The sequence below is a fragment of the Strix uralensis genome, chromosome 4, assembly GCF_047716275.1.
Source record: "Strix uralensis isolate ZFMK-TIS-50842 chromosome 4, bStrUra1, whole genome shotgun sequence".
NCBI lineage: Eukaryota > Metazoa > Chordata > Aves > Strigiformes > Strigidae > Strix > Strix uralensis.
In genome coordinates this window covers 49,092,299-49,116,638 of record NC_133975.1, presented here as the reverse complement: position 1 = coordinate 49,116,638, position 24,340 = coordinate 49,092,299, and the positions used below count along the sequence as shown (strand labels likewise).

At 39.7% G+C, this 24,340-nt stretch overlaps 1 protein-coding gene and 1 pseudogene across 1 annotated transcript in view; one reads left to right on the top strand and one right to left on the bottom strand.

The window, feature by feature from the left end:
- Positions 1–3,947: 3,947 nt before the first annotated feature.
- The window catches only part of DCHS2 (dachsous cadherin-related 2), a 122,674-nt gene continuing 102,281 nt past the window's right edge, over positions 3,948–24,340 (bottom strand). The window contains exons 15-20 of the mRNA XM_074864938.1: positions 21,316–21,527; positions 19,665–19,816; positions 16,669–16,799; positions 14,879–15,162; positions 10,146–10,284; positions 3,948–7,615 (exon numbers count right to left, since the gene is read on the bottom strand). Of these exons, the coding sequence (XP_074721039.1) occupies positions 4,992–7,615; positions 10,146–10,284; positions 14,879–15,162; positions 16,669–16,799; positions 19,665–19,816; positions 21,316–21,527 (3,542 nt within the window). The 3' untranslated portion in view covers positions 3,948–4,991. The remainder of the gene's footprint in view (positions 7,616–10,145; positions 10,285–14,878; positions 15,163–16,668; positions 16,800–19,664; positions 19,817–21,315; positions 21,528–24,340) is intronic.
- Positions 13,364–13,462, top strand: LOC141943643 (U6 spliceosomal RNA; annotated as a pseudogene).

Sequence of the window (24,340 nt, the reverse complement as noted above, 5' to 3'; positions counted from 1 at the left end):
AAATCATTCCCCCACCTCCCTGCCTCATGCTGGTTCTACTCTCTTTTCCAGGCTCTTGATTTCCCTTCTTTTAATGCTCCTTCCTGCTGGTTTACAGCCCCACACACCAGGGAGCTGGCTCTCTGCTGCCAGTGACTCTTGTTACAGTACCAGGGAGGCACACATGTTGTCCATTTCTTCCAGGTGCATTTTCTTCTCAAGTCCCACTGAAATCAGTGGAAGAAGTCTTGGCGTGTTGGATCGAAACCCAGTATTTTCAAATCGTTTGAAATTAAATGAACCCTACAGTTTGTTAAAAGGGAGATGATGGAAATGAATCTACACCCAGCTAGACAGGGCTTGAGACAGGAATTTCTGAGGTCAACACAAGCAAGTTTGATTTGATACTAATTTCTTTTGGTTATGGCACCAGTAAGACCATTTAGAAACTCTTTTGAATTTCCCATTTGAAAGTTTTCAACAAAATGCTCTAGGCATATATAAGTAACAGCAAGGTATTCCTCCGGGTTGGGCTAGTGAGTGGGCATAATCTAGTCCCATCCAGCCTCAAATGTCACCTTTATATAACAGCTACTGTTGACTGACCAGCTCTCTCAATCAACAGCTCAACTCCCATTTTCGCAGTTTTCGGAGAGTTTTTCATAGGCAATTAACATGCAGTTTTAGGGACGGCAACCAGGATTGTGTTAAATAGTCTAAGCTTCAAAAAAAAGTGTTGAACATAAGATTATTTTCAAGTGGATAAGGTGAAATGGACATGACAGTTTTAAGTGTAGTTTGTAGTGCAGCAATCCTTTGTTTTGAACATAATATTCGATAAATTTGAGTTTTATAATTGTAATGAGATTTTCAACTGATGTTTTCAATACCATGGTGGATCACTTCAGTCCTTTACCATGACATCTGCATTTTCAGGCATGTGGTTTGGCATCTAATGCTTCATCCAGCACAGGACTTATTTGGGTCAAACATACAAAAATAAAAATTTCTGCCCCATTACTGCAACTATCATCAGCTAAAGGATTTTGTATTTTCTACACTGCACAAGTAACTCATATGTGTCAAGAAACAGAACCATTTCACAATTCTAGCCTACCCTGATGCCTCTCCGTACTCCTAACAGATGCTCTTCTATTACATTTTATACATTTTAGAAGAAAAAGCATCTGACATTTTATGAGGAATAGCCCTATCAGCAATGTAAAGTGCAAGTCTAAACCAGAAAGTTTCAGATACTCAGTTTTCCTTTCCATAAGGCCCCTTTTCTTTTGCTTAGGCATCCACATTTTTTCCAACGTTTTAAAAATGTTGTATGTATTTATGGTGGAATTTTCAAAGCCACCAAGAGGATTTGGATGCCAGACTGCAGTTCTGTTTAATGAGATCTGAACATCCAAATCCATACACAGACTGAATATACATTAGGCTTTGTATACGTGCTAGCGAACAACTAGCAGAGCTAGCAGCTATGCAACACCCAAAAGTATACTCAATTTGATTCTGCAACACCTTAGTTATTCCAACCAGATCATCTACAGGGAATTAAACCACATACTACCATAGTGCGTTGGCTCTGTTGTGCCAGATAATAAGAGCAAGAAGCTGCAAAGCCATTTTACTTGCAAAGTAAGCCAAAATCTAAATATAAATGTCCCACCACAGTATATTCAATTACAAAGTCACAACTGCCTCCTATTCCAATTAGTGTTTTTACAGGGTTTTAGGGAACACCATCCTCCATTCTCAGTCAACCAGTGCCAGTTCTCTCCCTGGACAGATTCCCGTGTCCTTCAACTCCAGGGGGCCGGTTTTCAAGCAGCAATTTCAGCATGCTTGGGAGGAGGTCTAATCTCAATGGCCCCGCACACCTATGATGGCCAACTGGACTGTCAATTGGCCTTTGACTCCATGAGCTGTAGAAGTATAAAGCCATATGGGCACAACCGTCAGTCTGGTGCTAGCTGATGTTCTAGTAACATCTTATGTCAGGGCATCATTTTTTGGCTTATAGGTCTCCCAAAGAGAAGAGTTAAACATAGTTCTTCAGGAATCTACATGTCAGTTAAAGAAAACAAGTGACACAGAGCACAGAGAATTGATGGTGACCAAATATAAATGATATTTGAAATCAGCAACGCAATAGACTTAGCAACGACGGTTCATTTTTATCGGAACTAATTTTATCTAAAACTGCTTTAGGAACAATTCCTGTCTTCAACTGAAGATAAAATACAAACTAAATATGGACTAGTGGAGGTAACTAGTGTTTTTAGCATCATTTCAGAAAATAGGTATATATATTTTTATAATCTGTAAATGATGGATTCCCTAAAAATATGAAGGTTTTTCCTCCTTGCACAGGAATCTGCTTGAATGTCAATTTAATGATTACTACTGGTAGATGGAATTTTGATATCCATTTGGTAGTGATTTACACCAGTGTTTTCAAGGCTGCCAACAAGCAAATCCAGAAGGCAGGCAGCCAAAATTCCAGAAGAGACAACTGTCTTTTATTTTATAGCTTATGCATTTTGAGCTTAATATGATTTTCCACTAACAAGTTCTGTACCTTCTCCAAAGTGCTAAAACTGGTGTGCAGAATTGCAAAGTGACACAGCCTCTTCGAGGCAAGCTAATATTAAACTCATGGTAAATTATAGAAGTTACATTGTTTACTTAAGGAAAAAGCCAGTAAGGTTAAAAGAACTACAAATGATTTATTGCAGACACTTGTTTCAATGGTCACATTTTTAAGCTTGACTATGTTTGAAACAACAATATATCAGCTAAGTGTTGTTTCCCATTTGATAAAGAATAAGCAAATACATAAGAGACAAGGAAAAGATTGCTGTAACACTTAAGAAGAGCACAAAGTATGCTTTGGTTATATCTTGCACGTTTCTAATGCTAATAGTACTCCATCTGCAATTGCAATATTAGTGAAGAAAAAGCTACTCATCCATTAGCCTAGACTCTATACATGAAATGAGGCCCTAGCTACCACTGCATATCCATCAGTGTGAAAGATCAAACACAGTTTTGCTGTGTAAAACATTTATTCTTCCACCAATCACCTACTGGAAAGATAACGTCTATCAGGACAGCATGGGCTTATTGCTCCTCCCGACAATAGCTGGCACTTGACCATTACAACCTGAAACTAAAACCAGATTAGACAGTATAGAAAAGGTAGTTCTGTGTGCCATGTGTTCCTCCTGAAGCTAGAGAACTGCACAGAACTGAACGCCACAAAGAACACCTGTCATTCTATTAGAAATTACTTTACAAGTTAATACATATAAGTCAAAACCAAACATGCTATAGATAGCATAATGTTAAGAGGTGGAGAATAATATTCATTCTGAAATAATGGCCTTAAACTGATACTCCACGTTCAGATATGAACTGAGAATAACTACTCCTCTTTGCTTTCCTCTTCCTGGCACAGGTTTTTGTCTGACTATAAAACTTATCATCCTGTCTCCTTTCTTAGTAACATTTGTCTATCCCAATGAATTCCTAAGCTATGTCTCATTTCATACTTCATGGCAGTACAAAGAACAAATGGCAGCTTTAAAAGAAGCACTCTTGCATAGCAGCATAGATTCTCCTGCATGATAGTACAGTGCAGGTGTAGCCTTAGAAAGAGGATCTTATTCAAAGACAGGTTATGAGTCCACAGGCTGCAAATCTTTACATGCATGACAGAGGAAACAACAAAAGCCAGTGCACACATGATGCTGATCCTACAAGATCGCCCAGTCTAACCGCATTGTATACTTTTCCTCCACCTGTTATGATCTGTACAATATATCCCTCTCTACACATCCAACTTGTAACAGATTCCTGGGCACCAACTAGACCCTTCCCTATAGCCCAGTTTTAATACATGTGACGCAAAAGACTTTTAAATATACACTGAAGAGAAACCAGAGTTACTCTAGATGTATTTTCTGTGTATTTTATTGATCTGATACAATATACAAGCATACACAGCAGTATAGGCATGTGTATGTACCTGGATATACATACATATACAAAATGCCATATGTCGATACATACAGCAAACAAGGCCAGATTATCTGGTTTTGCAGAGATACGCCCAGCACAGGACCAAAGACCAGGATGGAGGCATACAAGCCCTTCAGAACTGTAACACTGTTTGTTCCTACAGCTACCTGGGGACAAAACAGCTTCTGTAATAGGTCAGAAAGACAACAGGTATCTATTTTAGATCTAGTAACGGAGAAGATGGTTGCTTTTATCTTACCACTGGTTATTCTGTTTTCCAAGGGTGATCCATTATTATTCAGATAATCATGGCTCACTGGCTTTACACCAGGAGATAAATGAAAGGTGCACAGAAACTGCTAAGTGGGATTCCACAGTACAAAGATAGCTAACAAAGCCTGCCAGGGAACTATGGCAGTTGACGAAACCTCACCAGGCCCAACAGGTTGTTGGGACCCAGGGGCTGAGATGTGGGAAGTCTGGGCAAACACTCGAGAAAGAGCTCACTAGGAATCCCTGCTTTATTCTTTGCCCACACCCAATTCTGCCAAACTTACACATCCCTCTATTACCCTCTTCTAATAAAACCACAGAAGTGGTTCAGAACCCACCAGCATGCTAATAGAGTTTCCCACAGTAAAGAATTACTAACATTTATTTGTTATTGACATGTTTTATGAGAAAAACAGTAAAATTGGTCAAGCTGGTTATCAGGCACCTGGCTGTGTGATTTACATAGGAAACCACAGCTGTTGGGAACTGAAAGAGGAGACACCTCATGGCCTCACAGTGGGGGCCACTGGAGGAACAAGATGGATAGCTATAAAGTTTGTGGCTATTTTATATTTTAACTTTTTCAGCTCATGAAAACAGAAAGAATAATGGTGATATAACTCTGACAGGCATATTTTGCTTGTTAAACAATAACAAAATATATTTTAAGCCATATTTTTTACCATAAAGTACTGTCAATTAATAACCTAGACCTGAATTTCTTCCTCTGTTGCAAGTTCATGGCTTGGATCAATAAGACATGTTCCTATCATTTTCCCACCAGGCATTACTGGAGAAGCAGTAGGCGTCTGCATGGTAAGTAAAGAGAGAGAAGGAGAAAAACTGGGGGTCATGGTTGGTGAAGGGTATCCAATATTATGGATAAGGGGAGAACGAGGGTATTTTTTAAGTGCTTGCCCTGACATTATATTTGGCATTCGTGGTGGCACTGTCCTTATGCCAGGCTGAGCTACTGATGTTATCAAAGGAGGAGGGAAAACAAGAGATTTCTCCTTAGGGAAGCTATAAATGTGTATGTTTTCATCTTTCAGTTTTGCAATATCATTAAACACTGAGGCAAGAGGTTGAAATCTGGGTTCCCAGCTGAGCACATAATCCCAGTTATAACCACCTCTGAGGTCCTCATCAGAGGCGCCAAAAGTTGCAAGAGAATCATACCCAGAGTCCTGCCTATCTGACATCAAGACATATTCTCTTGTGAGTTCTGCCATTATGTCTTTCTCTTTCATTCCAATTTTCTTAAGTGTTTGAGACAACATTTGATGTGCGTAGCCTGTGTCACAGGCTTCTCCTCTGCCTTCTCCTTTAATGGCCTGCATGCTCTCCATGTTTTGCATGGTAGTCACGACATCTGTTTCTCCAGACTGGCAGGAGAGTTGATCAGAGTCTCTTGGGATCCCCGAATCTGGCACCCGTGAGCCATGCTCGCTCAGTGCTGAGCCAGCACTCTTTCTGCAAGGATGTTCATTGATCCTTTTGATTTCCTCATCCTCTGCAGTTTCTCCTTCAGCAGAACTGTGGCCACTGGAGTCTGAATGCCTGCAGGGGACACCATCATCCTTCCCCTCTTTGATTCTTGCTAAGCTCAGCCATTCTGCTATGGCACCCATGGGAAGCATACTGGTCTCAGTACTCTGGATTTTCTGGCAGTCCTTATCTTCCCTGGCTGAATTCACATCACTAGCTGAGGAGGATACTGCTTCTTTTTTTACACAAGAGTTCACCAAATCTTTCCACTTATGTCTCAGAATAAGTGCAGTAAGACTGACTGCAAGCAGTAGGAACACTATCAAGGAGACTGAAACACTAATTGTCAGACTGTATGCTGACACTATGGGATAACTCTCAGGAGAACTGGAAACATTTACCAAAACAGTGCATACTGTGAACTTTGACTCAATTTTGGGGCTATGAGCTCTTACCAACAGTTCCAGGGTGTCATCATTCCTTTTGCTGCCATTTTTATTTCTGTGAACAGTCTGAGTCAAATAAATATTACCACTGGTTTGATTCACAGAAAAGAATGGAGAAGTTTTTAGCAGGGAGTAATGAACAACTCCATCCAGTCCACCATCGCTGTCAGATGCTGTTACTCTGCCAAGCAACTGGCCTGCTTCATTTTTCTCAGGGAGATTAAAGAAATACTGATCTTGTGTAAACACTGGGTCAAATTCATCTCTCCCCTCAATATCTACCTGAACTGTAATGGTAGCCAGTGAGTCACCTTTGTCTTTTGCTTGGATTATGAGACAGTACCTATTCTGACTTTCATAGTCAAACATTTGCTTTGTATGAATATCTCCTGTCAATGGATCAATAAAGAACATGTCATGGTCTCTAGGAGCTTCACGATGAGCCAAACACGAAGACTGGATGGAGTAGGTAAGGTGTCCATAGGAGCCTTTATCAAAATCCAGTGCATTAACAGCGCACACAAAAGAAAAGGTAGGCAGATTTTCACTGACAATGCAGCTCAAGCTGGGAAACAAAAACAGTGGAGCATAATCATTGTCATCTAAGATGCTAACAAGAACAACAGAAAAAGCCACATTTTTTACATCAGCTCCTCCATCTGTGGCTTGGACAATCAAAGTGAATTTCATGGTATCCTCATAATCCAGTGTTTTCATCAAATCCACTGATCCCGTTTTCCCATCCAAGCGAAAATGTCCCCTGTCATTTCCAGAGATGATAGCATAACTGATCTCTGCGTTAGTGCCTGCATCACAGTCATTTGCTGAAACTTCAGTGATGTGACTACCTACAGGGATGCTTTCTTTGACATGAATATGGTAGTCCAGGCTGCTAAATACTGGAGGTTTATCATTAACATCTAGCACAGTTATTAGCACAGTAGCAGTTGAATTCAAGGAGGGTGTTCCACGATCAGAGGCAAGAAGGACTAAATGGTGAGAAGCAGCTCTTTCCCTGTCGAGAGCATTGCTCAAAACAAGACTCCCAACAAGTTTGTAGGATGTTTCTGACTCCATAACACTTGTTTCCACGGAGAATAAATTCTCAGCATTGCCATCAATAATAGAGTATTCAACATATGTGTTTTCATGTGTCCAATCATAGTCGATGGCTGAAAACATGAGGACACTTTCTCCAACTGAGGCATCCTCGCTCACGCTGAGATTGTACAGAACCCTTGTGAACTGAGGGGCATAGTTATTTACATCTTCTACATGCACCTCTACAGAGGTAACTGCACTCAGAGTGGGACTGCCACCATCCGTGGCTTCTATCAGAAGCTGAATAATGGAAATCTTTTCCAGCTGTGTCACTGGTCCCGTAGCGAACACTGAACCTGAAAATAAAACAGAATTAACAAAAGCCCACACTTCACACTCACTAAGGCAAGTACATGTGATTCTAAAAGCTGAATCTACAGTCACATTTGAAAATGACTCAACTATAATTGCTGCACACCCCAAAGTAACTCTTGCATCCACGGAGTAGTGGGTCAACAGCTCAAAGTCTGGATGGAGATCAGTGATGAGTGGTGTCCCTCAGGGGTCCGAATTGGGACCAGTACTGTTTAATATCATCATCAGTGACATAGACAGTGGGATCAAGTGCACCCTCAGCAAGTTTGCTGATGACACCAAGCTCTGTGGTGTGGTCGACATGCTGGAGGGAAGGGATGCCATCAAGAGGGACCTGGACAAACCCAAGAAGTGGGCCCATGCGAACCTCATGCGGTTCAACAAGGTCAAGTGCAAGGTCCTGCACATGGGTTGGGGCAACTCCAGGTATTAATACAGGCTGGGTGATGAAGGTATTGAGAGCAGCTCTGTAGAGGATGATCAGGGGTACTGGTGATTGAAAAACTGGACGTGACCCGATAATGTGCACTCACAGCCCAGAAAGCCAACCGCCTCCGGGGCTGCATCAAAAGAATGCGTGACCAGCAGGTCAAGGGAGGTGATTCTGCCCTGCTACTCTGCTCTCGTGGGACCCCAACCTGGAGTGCTGTGTCCAGCTCTGGGGCCCCCAACATAAGAAGGACATGGACCTGTTGGAGCAGGTCCAGAGGAGGGCCACAAAAATGATCAGAGGGATAGAACATCTCTCCTGTGAGGACAGGCTGAGAGAGTTGGGGTTGTTTGGCCTGGAGAAGAGAAGGCTCCAGGAAGACCTTATTGCAGCCTTTTAATACTTAAAGGGGACTTATAAGAAAGATGGAGACAGACTCTTTGGTAAGGCCTGTTGTGATAGGACAAGGGGTAAGGGTTTTAAGTTAAAAGAGGGTAGGATCCAGACTAGATATAAGGAAGAAATTTTTTACAATGAGGGTAGTGAAACACTGGAACAGGTTGTCCAGGGAGGTGGTAGATGCCCCATCCCTGGAAACATTCAAGGTCAGGTTGGACAGGGCTCTGAGCAACCTGATCTAGTTGAAGATGTCCTCTGCTCATTGCAGGGGGGTTGGACTAGATGACCTTTAAAGGTCCCTTTCAACCCAAATTATTCTATGGTTCTACGAAATCATAGCTAATGCTGTGAAGCCAAGTCCTACCCACAATGATGCAGTGCCAAATAGACATACAGCATTTAGACCAGCAAAACCTTCTCTTCCTAGTAGCAGGCTGAACATGCAAACAGCATAAAATAAAAGGCAAAACAAAGCTAAAGCAATGTAGGCTCCTTATAAGAGGTGGCTATGCTGTGAGAGTTCATTACTGGAGGTTCTTAGTTCTCCTGTTTTGCTTGCAATGCAGTAATAGCATTATGGGCTTGTTTGTTATTTAGATAGGTTTGCAATAATTTATGTAAACACGTTTCACTCAAATTGCTTATTTAAACATGGGGGTTGGACTAGATGATCTTGAAAGGTCCCTTCCAACCCAAACCATTCAATGACTCTATGTTCATAAGCCATGTACTTCTGCTTCACTTGTCACGGCGTATAGCCAAGCATCACAGAGACAACGCTGTGTGACAATGTTCTGATCACAGTTGAAAACAGCCTCTAGCCCAACATAGGTTGGTGAATACAGAATAACAAATGGCTTAAAAAGAAAACAGCTTTAACTGGGTAAGACATTTGTATATTCAGTATTTGTAGATACCATCACCTAACAAACATTGTATTCAAAAATTCACCTCATGTAAACACCTGGGAACAGCAAATAAGCAATAAGAACTTTCTCACTGAACAACAGTTGCACATCCTTTTTGCAGTATCTAGTAATCTCTGAACCTAATATTCCCCAAAAACATATGTACGTATGCATACAAACATAGACACACACGTAGTTTTCCACCTCACAGAGTGTTACAACATTAGGTCAGAAAATTTATATCAGTAAATTTCTTAACTATTGAAGAAAATTATGTACTTTGGAGAGAGTGTTCTCAATTTAGAAAATGTTTAAATTCCATTTAGGATTACAGGATAACAAGCTCTCTGAAGAAGCAATCTTAAAAAAACACACTGCTCAAGCTGTAGAGAAGCTCCATTATGATAGGTTCAACTTATACTGAAAAATAGTATCAACTTAATTTGAATGAAATCTAATACATGAGCTGAAATGTTATGAATGAATGCAAAATGTACAGCAACTTTTCTATCAAATCACATCAGAGGAATAGCACTTAAAGGATGTTGTAACTAGCTGCCTTGTGTACGGTTCAGGGACAAACTGAGAACTCCAGTCTTTGATGTGATCAGTTCTTCAGTGATAATGGCAGATTTAGTCAAAACATATGGTGGACTTTGGCCACCAAAGATTTCCAGAACTCAAGTGATCACTGGCAACAGGTGAGGAAGTGCAATAGGACTCTTCAGTTTACACTGAAAAAGCTGAAATAATAAACCATGCTTACAAACTCACCATTCTTGTGATCAATGGAAAATCCCTCAGAGGAAGAGAGGATTTTGTAGGAAATCATTCCATTACACTCCGAATCCCTATCCACAGCAGAGACTGTCAGAACAGTGGCACCCATGGAAATGAGCTCTGGCAAGGTCACCTGATGTATAAAGCAAAATTGCAGTTTTGATACAGCTTAATAAAAGATTTTGAATATAAAAAATACATTTTCCTTCATTTGATCTTATTTGTAAAAAACACACACAGTTCCCAGCTTTGGAAAAAGTTTCACCTGCCAGTTTTCTTCTGGGACAAAACCTTAAAAAGCTGAGATATAGAAAACGAAGCATACAATACAGCCAAAATTCATAGTAAACTTTAAACAGTAGTAAAATCCATCTAGTTCTAGTTCATTATGACAATGAGTTCAGAGAATCACTGAATCTCTTTTTTCAATAGTAAACTAATGGAAGGAATAACTACAGTGGACTGCAACTAAAACTGGCTTTTCTCCCTGCTTTCAGAAACACCTTAATTTTCATACATGAAATACAGTCTGCAGTCCCCATCTGGAGTATATGACTGACCATTAAAAAAACAACACATGTACCCTGAATATTCCAGCACCAGAGCATTTAGTTTTTCAGAATGCTTTATTTTATTTTCATATAATCTAGAAAATCCTTTCCCTGAAGAGCTTCTGTTATTTGAAGTTCAGACACAGTACTTTTCTGACCGAAGTCTCCTTCTACCTTATAAATCCAATTTCAAATGAACGGTATGATGCAGCAGCTACTGTTGTCATAACTTCAAGTGTTAGTTTAAGTAATTTTAACAGAGGTATTATATGTACATATATGTACATAATAGCCATATATATATATATATATATCTCATAGAATCACAGAATGGTTTGGGTTGGAAGGGATCTTAAAGTTCGTTTAGTTCCAACCCCCCTGCCATGGGCAGGGACACCTTCCACTAGACCAGGTTGCTCAAAGCCCCGTTCAACCTGGCCTTGCCCACTCACAGGGAAGGGGCAGCCACAGCTTATCTGGGCAACCTGTTCCACTGTCTCGTCCTTAGAGTAATGAATTTCTTCCTTATATCTAATCTAAATCTACCCTCTCTCAGTTTAAAACCATTACCCCTTGTCCTATCCCTATACTCCCTGATAAAGAGTCCTTCCCCATCTTTCCTGTAGGCCCCCTTTAAGTACTGGAAAGCTGCAATAAGGTCTCCCCGGAACCTTTTCTTCTCCATGCTGAACAACCCCAACTCTCTCAGCCTGTCCTCACAGGGGAGGTGCTCCAGCCCCCTCATCAACCTTGTGGCCTCCTCTGGACCCGCTCAAGCAGGTCCAGTCCTTCTTAGGCTGGGGGCCCCAGAGCTGGACACTACACTCCAGGTGGGGTGTCACGAGAGTGGAGTAGAGTGGGAGAATCACCTCCCTTGACTCGCTTGTCATGCTTCTTTTCATGCAGCCCAGGATGTGGTTGGCTTTCAGGGCTGTGAGTGCACATTGCTGCCTCATATTGTTTTCCATCCACTGATACCCCCAAGCCCTTCTCTGCAGGGCTGTTCTCAATCCACTCATTGCCCAGCCTGTATTTGTGCTTGGGATTGCCCTGACCCATGTGCAGGACCTTGCACTGGGCCTTGTTGAACTTCATGAGGTTTGCACGGCCCCACCTCTTCAGCCTGTCCAGGTCCCTCTGGATGGCACCCCTTCCCTCCAGCATGACACAGCTTGGTATCATCAGCAAATTTGCTGAGGGTGCCCTCAATCCCACTCTCCATGTTGTCAACAAAGATATTACACAGCACTGGTCCCAACACCGACCCCTGAGGAACAACACTCGTCACTGCTCTCTACTTGGACATTGAGCCATTGACTGGCTCGACAGTTTCATATATGAAACTATATATGAAAAATATAAATACAAAAACACTTGAAAGGACAATAAAAGGGTAAAAATTACAGGATGATGAATAGGGAATTACACATATCATTGTCCAAAAAGCAGCAGTGTATCTTACTGTCCAAGCAACACATCAAAACATCAGGACTGTGGTGAGAGAAGCTCAGCTGTTTATGTTAACATAGTCAACAGAGCTACGCTGTTTTGCATCAGTTAATAACCCTGCCTGTATTTCTGCTCTGACCTACAAAAAAAATTCCTCGCACTTGCACAAACAAGTACTTGCCTAAACTATTCTCCAAAATCAGACACATATGAAGAAAACTTAAGGCAAGGTCTAAAAATCACTTGAGAATTAATAGAGCATTTTTTCAGAGTTTAGACTTATGACTAAGTAGGCAATTTACACGAATCCTGGCAACTCACGCACGTGAAAGTTTTACAGGTGCCTACAGTATGTCCCATAGTTATCTAAGGGACTAAACTGCTGCGCCTGCACATGCTCAGAGGTTGAAATTTCTTTACTAAGCCAAATGTTTAGACTTATTTCTTGACTAAATCTGTTTGAGATTTATAAATGAAACATTATTGAATTCAAGTCTTCTGTGGTGCTTCATTTGTGCCACCACACACAAAAAGTGCCAAGTCAAGCAAACAGCTCAGTTCACAGGATTGCAAAATGGCTGAGGCTGGCAGGCACCTCCAGAGATCATCTTGTCCAACCCTTGCTCAGAGCAGGGTCATCTAGAGCAGGGTGCCCACAACTGTATGTAGTTGAGTCTTCTCATCTCCAGTGATGGAGACTCCACAACCTCTCAGGGCAACCTGTGCCAGTAATCAGTCACTGTTAAAGTTTTTTTTTTTTTTTAAAAAAAAAAGTTCTTCCTGATATTTAAACAGAATTTCCTGTATTTCAGTCTGTGCCCACTGCCTCTTGTCCTGTCACTGGACACTACACAGAGGAGTCTGGCTCTGTCTTCTTTACTCGCCCCACTAGTATTTACACACATTGGTAAGATCCTCCCTAAGCCTTCCATTTTCCAGGATGAATGATCCATGCTCTAGGCTCTCTTGGGCCTCAGCCCAAGCCTAGCCCCACACAAGGAAAGCACTCCTTTAGCAGCCTCATCTTTCCTGTGGCAGCCTTATTGCAGCCTAACTTCACCTGGAGCTACAGGCTTTGTCTCTCCCATCCCTAACCCTAACTCCAAGCCATTACATGTGCTGAGCCTTAGCCCAAGCCCCACAGCCTTAGGGCTGATAAAGTCAGGGAAAAACCCTTTTAGCAGCCTACCCTTGAAAGCCTTGTATGACATTATGCTCGCTTTGGCAACACACATACTAAAATTGGAACGACACAGAGAAGATTGGCATGGCGCAAGGATTACACAAATTCATGAAGCATTCCACATTTTTTAGGGATCTGGGGGCGCTGGTTGACAGCAGGCTCAGTATGAGTCAGCAGTGCACCCAGGCAGCCAAGAGGGTGAACCCCATCCTGGGGTGCATCAAACACAGCATAACCAGCCAGGCAGAAGAGGTGATTATTCCACTGTATTCAGTATTGGTGCAGCCTCACCTCGAGTACTGTGTGCAGTTCTAGGCCTCACAATTTAAGAAGGATGTGAAGGTCCAGAGGAGGGTAACAAAGCTGGTGAAAGGGCTAGAAGGCATGTCCTGTGAGGAGCGGCTAAGAACTTTGGACTTGTCTAGTTTGGAGAAGAGGAGGCTGAGGAGGACATAATTGTTCTCTACAGCTTCCTGAGGAGGGGAAGTGGAGAGGGAGCTGCTGAGCTCTTCTCCCTGGTATCCAGTGACAGGATGCATGGGAATGGTTCAGAGCCTCACCATGGGAGGTTTAAGACTTGACATTAGGAAGCATTTCTTTACCGAGAGGGTGGTCAAGTACTGGAACAGGCTTCTTAGAGAGGTGGTCCACACCCCAAGACTGTCAGTGTTTAAGAGGCATTTGGACAATGCCCTTAACATGTTTAACCTTTGGTCAGCCCTGAATTGGTCAGGCAGTTGGACTAGATGATCACTGTAGGTCCCTTCCAACTGAAACAGTCTGTTCTATTCTATTTTATACTTCCTTTATAATTCCTTTAATCATCCCAGTAGCCCATAGTTGTCCATAGTTGCTAAAACAGCTTTGTTTTAAAACACTGTTGGGCAACGTGACTTCTACAACAGTCTAGCAGTTCAAATGCTTGTCCGTAAGTCCAAAAATTGAGCTCTGCACCCTCCTCAGTCTAGTAGGGGATGTCAGGGAGGTCAAAACTCAAATCCCTCACTCCCTAGATGAATGCCATTGCTATAAGGCAACATTACACGTTACAAACTGTATGTGCATAACCTACCACAGGGGCATTTGCTACACCTCTATGGACCTGTTAACTGAAAATTAGGAAATTCATGCCATAGTAATGGGGCCAGAATAAATGCACCAACTTGTTTACCATTCTCTCAGAAGGAGGAAGTTCTGAACATCGGACCCTGCTCCGCAAACTGGTTTGGATTATATCCAGTAACTCCCAGTGATGAATGCATGGTGTATGGAGTACAGCTAGCACTCACACAACTTTCCTTCTGAAGACAGAAACCACAAACATGAAAACTGAACAATTCCCTCACTCCTTTAGCAGAATTCCTACGAAGGAGAGGGGGTTTCCCAAAAGAGTTCTGCTCTGTTTCTCCTCAGTAATAGTTTGCAGAGACCTTACTTCTCAGTGCTCAAATGCATTTTTAAGACAAATATAAACAAGCACTCCTACTATTTATCATCATTAATGGAAAGACATCACATTTGTTGTCCATTTGCCACGTTCCCACCTGATATGAATCCTGAGTAAACACTGGTGGGTTATCATTGATGTCCAAAACAAGGATGGTGAGTTCTGCTTCTGTTTGATGTACAGAATCCGAAACGATGATTCTCAGCTTATATACAGCAGTTTCTTCAAAATCTAATGGTTCCACCACTGTGACTACACCAGTGTGTTGATCGATGGCAAATTTCATTCCAGAACTATCATAAATAAAACCAAAATGAAGTGCTGGCCTGGAGTCTGCATCACTTGCTGACACTTTAGTCACTATAAGACCAGGCAGGGCATCTGAAATAAAAATTTTCAGATTAAGTCACAGCTAAAAGATGATGTTACAATTTCTGAAGATTTTGCCAATTTTGTAATATTGAATCTTAGATATATGTAATCTTTCTGTATTAGCTTTTGTTGTATTTTGACTTTTTGTTTTAGAACAAGAGCAATATCCAGAAATGCTATGGAAACAGTATTGGATTTCTTCAAATGCATCTGCTTTATCCTGATTTTAATTTGGGTTTTCTTTAGACTTTCCCAGATCCAGTGTAGCCATAACTGTTTATTACCCAGCAACAGGAGCTTCCATGGTTTTCCACAGGCATTTAGGTGACATGAATTTATTGAAGAGAGTCACAAACCTCCACAAGAATATTTAACTGAGGCATCGGAGTCCCCTGGTCTGCGTAGAACCAGTGAATGCAATTCTAAAGCTTTTCCAAAGGAGAAGGCCACTACAGAGAAACGAGATCTCCAGACAGACCTATGTGGCACAAAATTCTTAAGAGTTCAAGGTATAGTCCTATGAGATTGAGAAGCTGGATACAGACAGTTTTTGTAATGTGCCGAATTGACAGTACCAGGGATTGCAAACTGAACCTATTAGTGATCATCTAACAAAGTCTGGAGCTAACAGAAACTAAATCATTTCCATTTCCATAACTAGGGCATTAAGCCTAAAAAAATGCCATGCAATGTCCTAAAGCAAGTGTATTTAAAAGGAATGCAAAAACCTAAATAAGTAGCCAGTAGTTAACAGCTGCTATGCATCCATGACTTCCATACTCATCATTACCAGTGGGACCTAAATTTAGGGAAGGCTAGAAAACATCAGTAGAAATACTGCCTTGATATCTTTTGTTAACAGGAGTACTAGAATTTCAGCATCTAAATCTTTATAAATTTTCTGCTGTGTATCTTAATGCATCACATGTGTGATGCCTGTATCTGAAAATGCTGGGCTTAAGACTCAAGGTCTGCAAATGTTGAGCTAATGTCACACAACATACCAGATGTATGCTGGGATGAGAACTCAGGAGGTCCTGGATCCTCCTCTTCATGATCATCAACTGGATCAAGCTATAGAGCATTTTAACACTTCATTCAAATTTACAGAAATTATTTCCTTCATCACAGTGAAGTTCAGAATGTCTCATTTCTAGCAATGCTTGTTTTAACGCTAAGTATTTTTATTGGAGAAAAGCAGAAATTGAAGACATCTGAAGAATATGACACTGGAGTCCAAAATGAACAGATTACAGATGTATTTCTGCAAGTTTGTTTTCCTCTTTCTGAATTGCCTATGGTTTTGTTCCAAACTATTCTTAAACACAATGTCTAAAGATTAAGAATAATGCCTCTGAGAGCAAAAGCAGATCACAATTTACTTTGATATTTCAGTATTAATACAATCCATTATCCTTTTTACCACAGTTGTTTGGTTACACAAATCATCAAAAGCACTATCATTGCCTGACAAATCCCAGTCTTAACAAAACTTAGCTGTACTATCACACTTACTTTCTGGGACCTTCACTTCACCTAGTGGTTGGATAACTGGAGCATTGTCATTAACATCTAACACTTGTATCCTCACAATACTGGTAGCAGAAAGTCTGGGGTTTCCTTTATCAGCAGCTTGTACAACCAACCTACAATTAAAGGAAACAGTAATTGTCACTATTGGCCAGAAATCACTGAATTATCCACCAGTGTTATAAGCAAGGGGAAAATTACGAATTAAACGATTAGCCCTTTCTGCTCCTCATTGCAACTATTAAATTCCATCTTTCTTTCTGTAAGGTTGACTGTCTGGAGTTTTATTTTTTGTGTCTTGCAGGAAAAACATCCAGGAGATTCTAGGTGGCAAAAACATAACAAAATCATACAAAGAAAAGGAAGTATTCATCTGTATTCATTTCACCCAATTTCATACCAGAGGTAGGTGGTTAAACATGCTAGCAAGACTCTTTCAAATAAGACACATTTCTGCAGTTGGTAATTCAGAGCAGGAATTAAAACTTAACTATGAAATTGTCCTTTGAAGGAACCTGACTCTCCTCATTGTTTATAAAGGGACAACAGGAATGTGAAAATCGGGTAATATGAAAACATCCAAAGTAACATTCAGCCAAAATGTCTGCAGAGGTATAGAATAGGCCCCCTATTATATTGTAAATGAGAGTGATAAAGTGAAAAAACTGAATACATGCACCATTTGACTATGGCAATGTTCCTACTGATTTTAGTGGGACCAGAATCTCACTGTCAGATTAAGAGAGTTTTTGCCTGCATGCTTCCATTTTGCTCCTGTAAGGATAAGTAGTAGATTCTGTTAACAACCTTTTGATTTCCACAAACAGTGTAGCAAACAAAAGAGTAATGACCCGATAAACATGGATAAAAGGATGTTTACTCTCTGTGGGAACTAGCTTCTGAACAATAAACAGCAAATATTTATTGTAAGCAAAGATTATTGGGAAGACTTCACCACTGCCCAGTATTAACAATTATCCAGATGGGACTTCAAAATTAAATCAACTCAAGAGGTGCTCTAAAAAAAGGAACAGAAAAAAAAAAATATCAAGCTGTGCAAAAGGATATACAAGTCAGAGCCTGGCATCTCAATTAAATGTTTTGTGTACTAACAACTGTTTGCATGTTGCATCATATTTTCTAGGTCCCCCTGCAGATCTTCTGAATGCATTATTTCTCCCTCTGTTTTCTAAGTCACAGTTTCTGTTCAAAGTGTCAAACAGCTATTTCCTAAATGTTTACATGACAATATGAAATACCAAGGCTGTAACTGAAGCTGTGGATTGTAGCACTTCCATTCCTGAACCACACCAGCTCTGCTCTGGCTGTCCCTGTGGTTTCTGACGCTGACAGAACACATAACTTGAGTTGCAGGCTAGTATTCAATTGGTGACCATGTATAATTTCATATAGAAAGTGTATTTTCTCTAGAATGAATATTGGTAAGGTACACATATGGAAATATTTTACTAAAAATAATCACATTCTAAGGTTTCAGGAAAAAACTCTCATAAAAACATCTCAGACAAGGCATTAAAATTAAGGTTCTGTCAACACTTTCCTTATAACTCCTATTACAAGGGGCTTAGAACTTCTGCGGATGAAAATGTTCAATTTAGATAAAACAAACAACTCCTTGCAAATGTGAAAGAACCAATGGTAACATTTTGAAATTAAACAGGAAAACAGTTTTGAAAGCTTCTTTTGCTATTCACTTTTCACCTAACAATGTACAGATTAATAACGTATTAATAAAGAGAAGGAATATGAAGATTCAGATTCCTCAAACTGTCAATTTAAAAGGCTAGAATTCCAAAATAAATACTGAAATGAATCAGGTTCCCAGTTAAAGACAGATATGAGAATTACTATGTTTACATGTTCAACGCTTCATCAAGAGTAAACATCCTTCCTTTGAAGGATTTATTTCAAGCATTCTTTTAAAGTACTACTTACAAATAAAATGTATAATGCTATTTAAATGACTAAAAATCAGAACTGATGTTTTTGATTCAGTGAAAAACTGAAAAATAAACTCCAAATGAAGTGTTCTGTATATTAAGTTAAAACAAAGTATCTCCTTTAGGGCACTATTATCAAATTACAACAATATTAAAAAAAAAAAAATCATGTTCTGTTGGTATTTTTGATGTGGTTTTCTATAAGTTATTCTGGTTCATAAGAATTCTGATTGGATGTTTAAAACTTTGAGGCCCCAGAGGATAGGAAAACTTGCAAATACTTTAACTGATGCTACAACCATATGGAAAAAAAAAGGTAATTTCTACTGACACATACACAGGAATCTACTTTTTATAGAGACTGTAGTACATAAAAAGGGTGTATTAATGAATCTGAATACTCATATTTTCTCTTCAAGGTATGATTACTTATTTGCTTTCTAATTCCAATTATGACATGAATGAAAAATTACCATGTCCACTTGATCATATTTTCTCACAGTTTCTTGGAAAACAGGAAAAAACTAATACTTGGTGCAAGACAGCTTATAGATGGAAACAGCTTACAGGAGCATCTTTAACACATTATGGAGAAGAAAATTTGAACTATATTCTAATTAAAGAACAGATCATGTCCCTATTTCTTGGATTTGGTTTGAGTTCTTTCTCTGTGTTTTTACATACTTATAAAAAATGGTTCCAGAGAAGGAATGGTTGTACAGTTCTTAATAAACTAAAATCCAAGAACTGTCATCATTCCTATAGTGAATCATCACACCCACTTATATCAGTAAGTGTTGCCATTGATTACACAAGTCAATATTTCTTCCCCTAAATTCGAGAAGTATGCAAGAATCCACAGTACAAATGGGCAGCTTTAGTGCTGTTCTCAAAGCTGTCTGGCTTGCACCCAGGCTCTGCGGGTAATGGATATCAACTATAAAATACGTAACACGAGCAATCTCAAGTTAAAGCGAACAAAACGAAAAAGACTTTTTTATAAGACCCTTGCATACAAACCTGTAAGATGAAGTGTCTTCATGATCTAGGACTGTATTAGTTGCTAAAATCCCTCGCACTGAATCAATTAGAAATGTTGCATTTTCATTACCAGATAAAATTGAGTACTCGGTTTCTCCATTCAGCTCACTGTCAAGGTCAGTTGCAAATACCTGTTTGGGAGCAAAACTGAGGCTTATTCAAAATGGTAGAATGTGATTTCAGAAAGAAAAAAACCTTATACTACAGACATCTATTTCTCATTACTTTCCTTTCAGCTGCACAGGTTTAAGCAAATAATCATACTGGTCCCCAACATGAGTGTCATGTGAGGTCACAAAATCTTCTCATGAATTGCAGTGGGATGCACGTGAATTCCTTCCCTGAGTAATTTGAAATTCAGTTACATGAAGCGTTAGGGCTGAATGCAATCATTTTGCACTGCTTATATTACTATAAGGTTGCTGTTTGAACGCTGTCTCTGTTTAGTGCATAAAAATGCACTCTCTCAGGGGTCTGGGACTGCCCTTAAAGTATTACTGTTATAAAAACAGACAAAGGATAAAATGATTAAATTATTAAGTTTTCAGAGCTTTCATGGAATACTTCATTAATTACTTTTAAAAATACAAACCAGAAAATGTAAGAAGGGCAGAGGCAAGCTCTAAAACCAGCAGACCAAATAACATTCAACAGCAGTGAACAGGTTTCTTAAAGACTCCTCTGACTCTTTGAAGAGTCATCGTTGTATTTTTCTGGTTGCTGAACAAGCATTATAATGAGTACGGGATCCAAACCATAGCAGAGGCAACCAGTCAGAATGAATAAAGGAAACATAGTAGAATGTATTCTGTCATAAAATTTTGACTACACATCTGGGTTGACTGCCTTTTGATTTTTCTCCACTCCTGGACATATGTTTCTCTAAATACAATGTCCATCAGTTTCTAATCACTTTGCCCTGGAGGCATTTGTAGCTTTCCATTTATTTATTCTCTAGAGGAGGAATATCTTTAGTACCTAACATGACCCTCACTGTGACCTGACTTGCAATGCAAGAACATGTACTGAGGAAATTATGTGTTCTTCTAGTTCAACTGATGTCTTCTTTTGCTCTAACATGGCCAGCTGGAAACACTTTCAGAGAATGGATCCATTCAGAGGAAGAAGTGTTTGCACATTTAAATTGAGACAAGCTGCTCTTTAGGCATCAGATTTTAAATTGAACACTTGGGTTTGACTCTACTAGTCTGATGAGTTGAAAGTATTCTTTTTATTGCTATAGCTCTTTCAGTAGACGCATTAATGCAAGACCCAGCCTACACTGTAACCAGAACCACAACTTTGAATGGTATTTTTCAACTACTTGAAGAGAGAAACAGAAATTAAAAAAAAAATAAAAAAATTTAAAGTCCAGCTGCACAACTATTAAGAAGATAAAGAATTCTCTTTCACTTAACAAAGCTGAATGAAAGATCTGAAATGTGGTCTAGAAAAAATACTTGAGTATTTTAGCTATTCAAGCAAAGCAGTAGCAACAGCAAGAACACCACTCTCAGTGTTTAACAGACACTGGTCCAGAACAGCCCTAGTAGGATTGTAGCCATGAACAGATCAACCAAACTTCTTTTTAACTACAGTACTGGGCTTGGGAAGATATATTTCCACTTACCTGTATGATGTCTGTTTTAGGACTCTGGCCTTCCCATACTGATGCTTTGTAATAGCTTTGTTCAAATTTAGGTGTATTGTCATTCACATCTTGTATCAAAACTGTCACTCCACAGAGCACTGAATTCAAGCTATTTTCAGCCATAACTGAGAAATGTATTTTATTCTTAACTTCATAATCAAGAAACTTTGGCTCTTTTACTGTGATTTCACCTGGTTTATTAAAATTTAAAAAAAATAGAGAAGTGACACATGTATTCAGGAAAAAACACACACAAATGTAGCTACGAAGTTCCTAACTTATATGGTCTCTTTAACTGAACACATGACAGAATTTCAGCAAGCTCCCCACCATGTCCTTCTTCTACCTAACATCACTCTCCACATTCTAGTTACTGTACAAATCTTGGAAGGCTAAGTTTTCACCGATCAATCACCATGTTGGCAATTTCCTAAAGCACAGCCTCAAATCGGCTTGTAGAGGGATAGAGAGAAAGTGGCTGCATGACATGTGTTCCTTGACAAATGACAGTGAGCCAGATGTGTCTGAAGAGACTCTTGGCCCTCATCTGAGAGCGGCCACATCTAGCCCTCCATCTATATCCAAATTGGGCAATAGCTGTATCAATTTCTGTATCTGACTAACAAACTGGTAAAACATCCTTCTGATGCAGTGAGGCCTGCTTGTCCCCAACTGTTATTCTATCAAAAGTAATCAGTGAAAATTATTGAGACTACAAGCACAACTAGACATATCCACATTAAACCTGAAATGTCCTTGGAAATCCGTGCTCATTGTTTCAATGTTCTAGGTAATATAGTAATATACTAAAAATTCTTCATTACATCTAAACATCAAACGTAGTTAATTTGTATGTTAATTTCATTAGAATTCAAATTCAGTTTTGCATGGATTTTTCAGTAGTGATGCCACGAATATCTATATTCCAGACCTGTGACAGCGTAAGAACCCATTTACTGTGGCTCTCCAAGCTAGTGCTTTTCAGTTTTTATTTTATAAGATAAGCAGCAGTGATTGACTATTACTTATGGATCTGTCCAGTGTTCAAGAATAGCATCCCCAACAAAGATTTCAAAGCTGGCAGGTGGTCTCTCTTCAGCACAACACTTAAAAATTATCACATTCTGTGTACAGTAAAAGCAAAATAGACAGTGTCAGAAGGAATACACTTCAAGATTTCAGAGAGTAACTGAAAGACTTGTGTAGAGTGGAGCAAATAATCAAGTTTGAGGTACACCACCTAGGAGGAACAAGTCAGAGACCCAGAGTTGCTCATTCTAGAAAAGTGCACATGAAGAAGAAACAGGATAACAGTCTTCAAATATGTAATAATAGGTTTTTTGCCTTTGTCTTATGTCTATTGTTACTAGGTTAAGAAGTAATGTTTAAATCATTTCAACAAACATTCAGATAAATATGAGTAAAAGCTTTCCAACTGCCAAGACTTGTACAGACTATTGAGAGGGTTTGCAGAATCGCTGTCACTGCAGGTTTTTAAGAACACTACAGACAAACTTCGGTCAGATTTCGGCACAATTGATTCCCCTCTGTGTCAGAGTTCATGTCTTTGGGTCACTTCCTACTACACTTTATATGATTCTACAATATAAATCCCCCTAGAATGGAAGAAAGTCTTCTCCAAAGTGGGGTTAATTAACATCAGTGCTTGAGAAGACAAGTAGAGCAGACTTTTGGCTGTTTAGAATACCTAGATAGAAAGGGCATCAATATAGCTCAAAATACTCTGCTGTAGAAACAATGGGTAGAGAGTCACTGGTGTCAAAATTAATGCTGAGGTAAGAACTGCTCTTAAAAGGTCCTGAAAGGCTGCACTTCAATTAATGTTTTCTAAGAAACCGAAGAAAGATTTCAGAAGAAACGGAACAGAAGAAATCACAATGGCTCAAATATCTCAAAAGAAGACTCGTGACATCCACTGCTACAGAGATTCTACTATTGTTTGTGAAGAGAGTGCTCAGGAGACTCTTAAAAAGCATCATATAACCATTTTCAGCCTGGCTTCATTTAAAAAAAGGAAAATCCCATTTGATCTGTTTTTTCTTTTTTCTTCCTTTTGGAGGTGATATTGGAGAAGATTCACTTTCTTGAGGATAAAGTTGTCTGGGTCTAAGATGTTCTTTAAGATTAATCTTTCTAGCTTTATTTCAGTGAAATAAGAAGGACTTGGAAATCAAGTGTATGCACTTCAAGTGCCCCTCATCTAAACAAACCAAAATAACTCTAACTGTCCATCAGCATCAGACATGATAGCTTTACAGGAGTACACCAGTTGATGCCTGGAGACATCAGAATAATCAGTGATTAAAGCTTCCAGGAACTCAGGGAGAAGGCCTTTTTTAAAAAAGAGGACAAAATATTTACACTGTTTCTGAGGAAAACTGCTTACAGTGTCTGTGCCATCCCAGAAAGACTACAGCTATTCAGAGGCAAACTCCTTTGCTGCAGATGTTTAGGAGCTGCAATGCACAGAGGGAACGCGCTGCTCTTCTGCCAGCTGAAGTTCCTGACTGAAGAGCAGGTGAAAGCAGACCTGCTGCAGAACACAAATACAATTGCCAAAAAAAATAAACAAACTTGACTTTCAGACTTGTCAAGGTTTGCTTGAAGCAAAGAGTATTAAACTCAACCAGGGTCTAATGTTTCCAACATTAGGAGTGTTTTGAAGGATTATGTTTATTGAATTTTGGGGCAACTTTATGGTAAGAAACAAGATGAAGTCTCAGCTCAGAATACAAAGCAGTAGTTTATCAGCTCCCAACACCTGGTGATCAATAGTTAATTGGAACTGAGTGTTTTAAACAGGTATACTGGTGTTCAACTTCTTTCCACATCAAGTTTACAATAGTGCAGGTCTCTCCACATCCCTGGTTTTCCTAATGATTTATTCATTGGAACAGGAGAGTAAGATATCTACCCCTTGATCTTGTGGTAGGAACTTGCTACATTTTAGAGACCACACTCTTTAAGCTACACACAGACACCC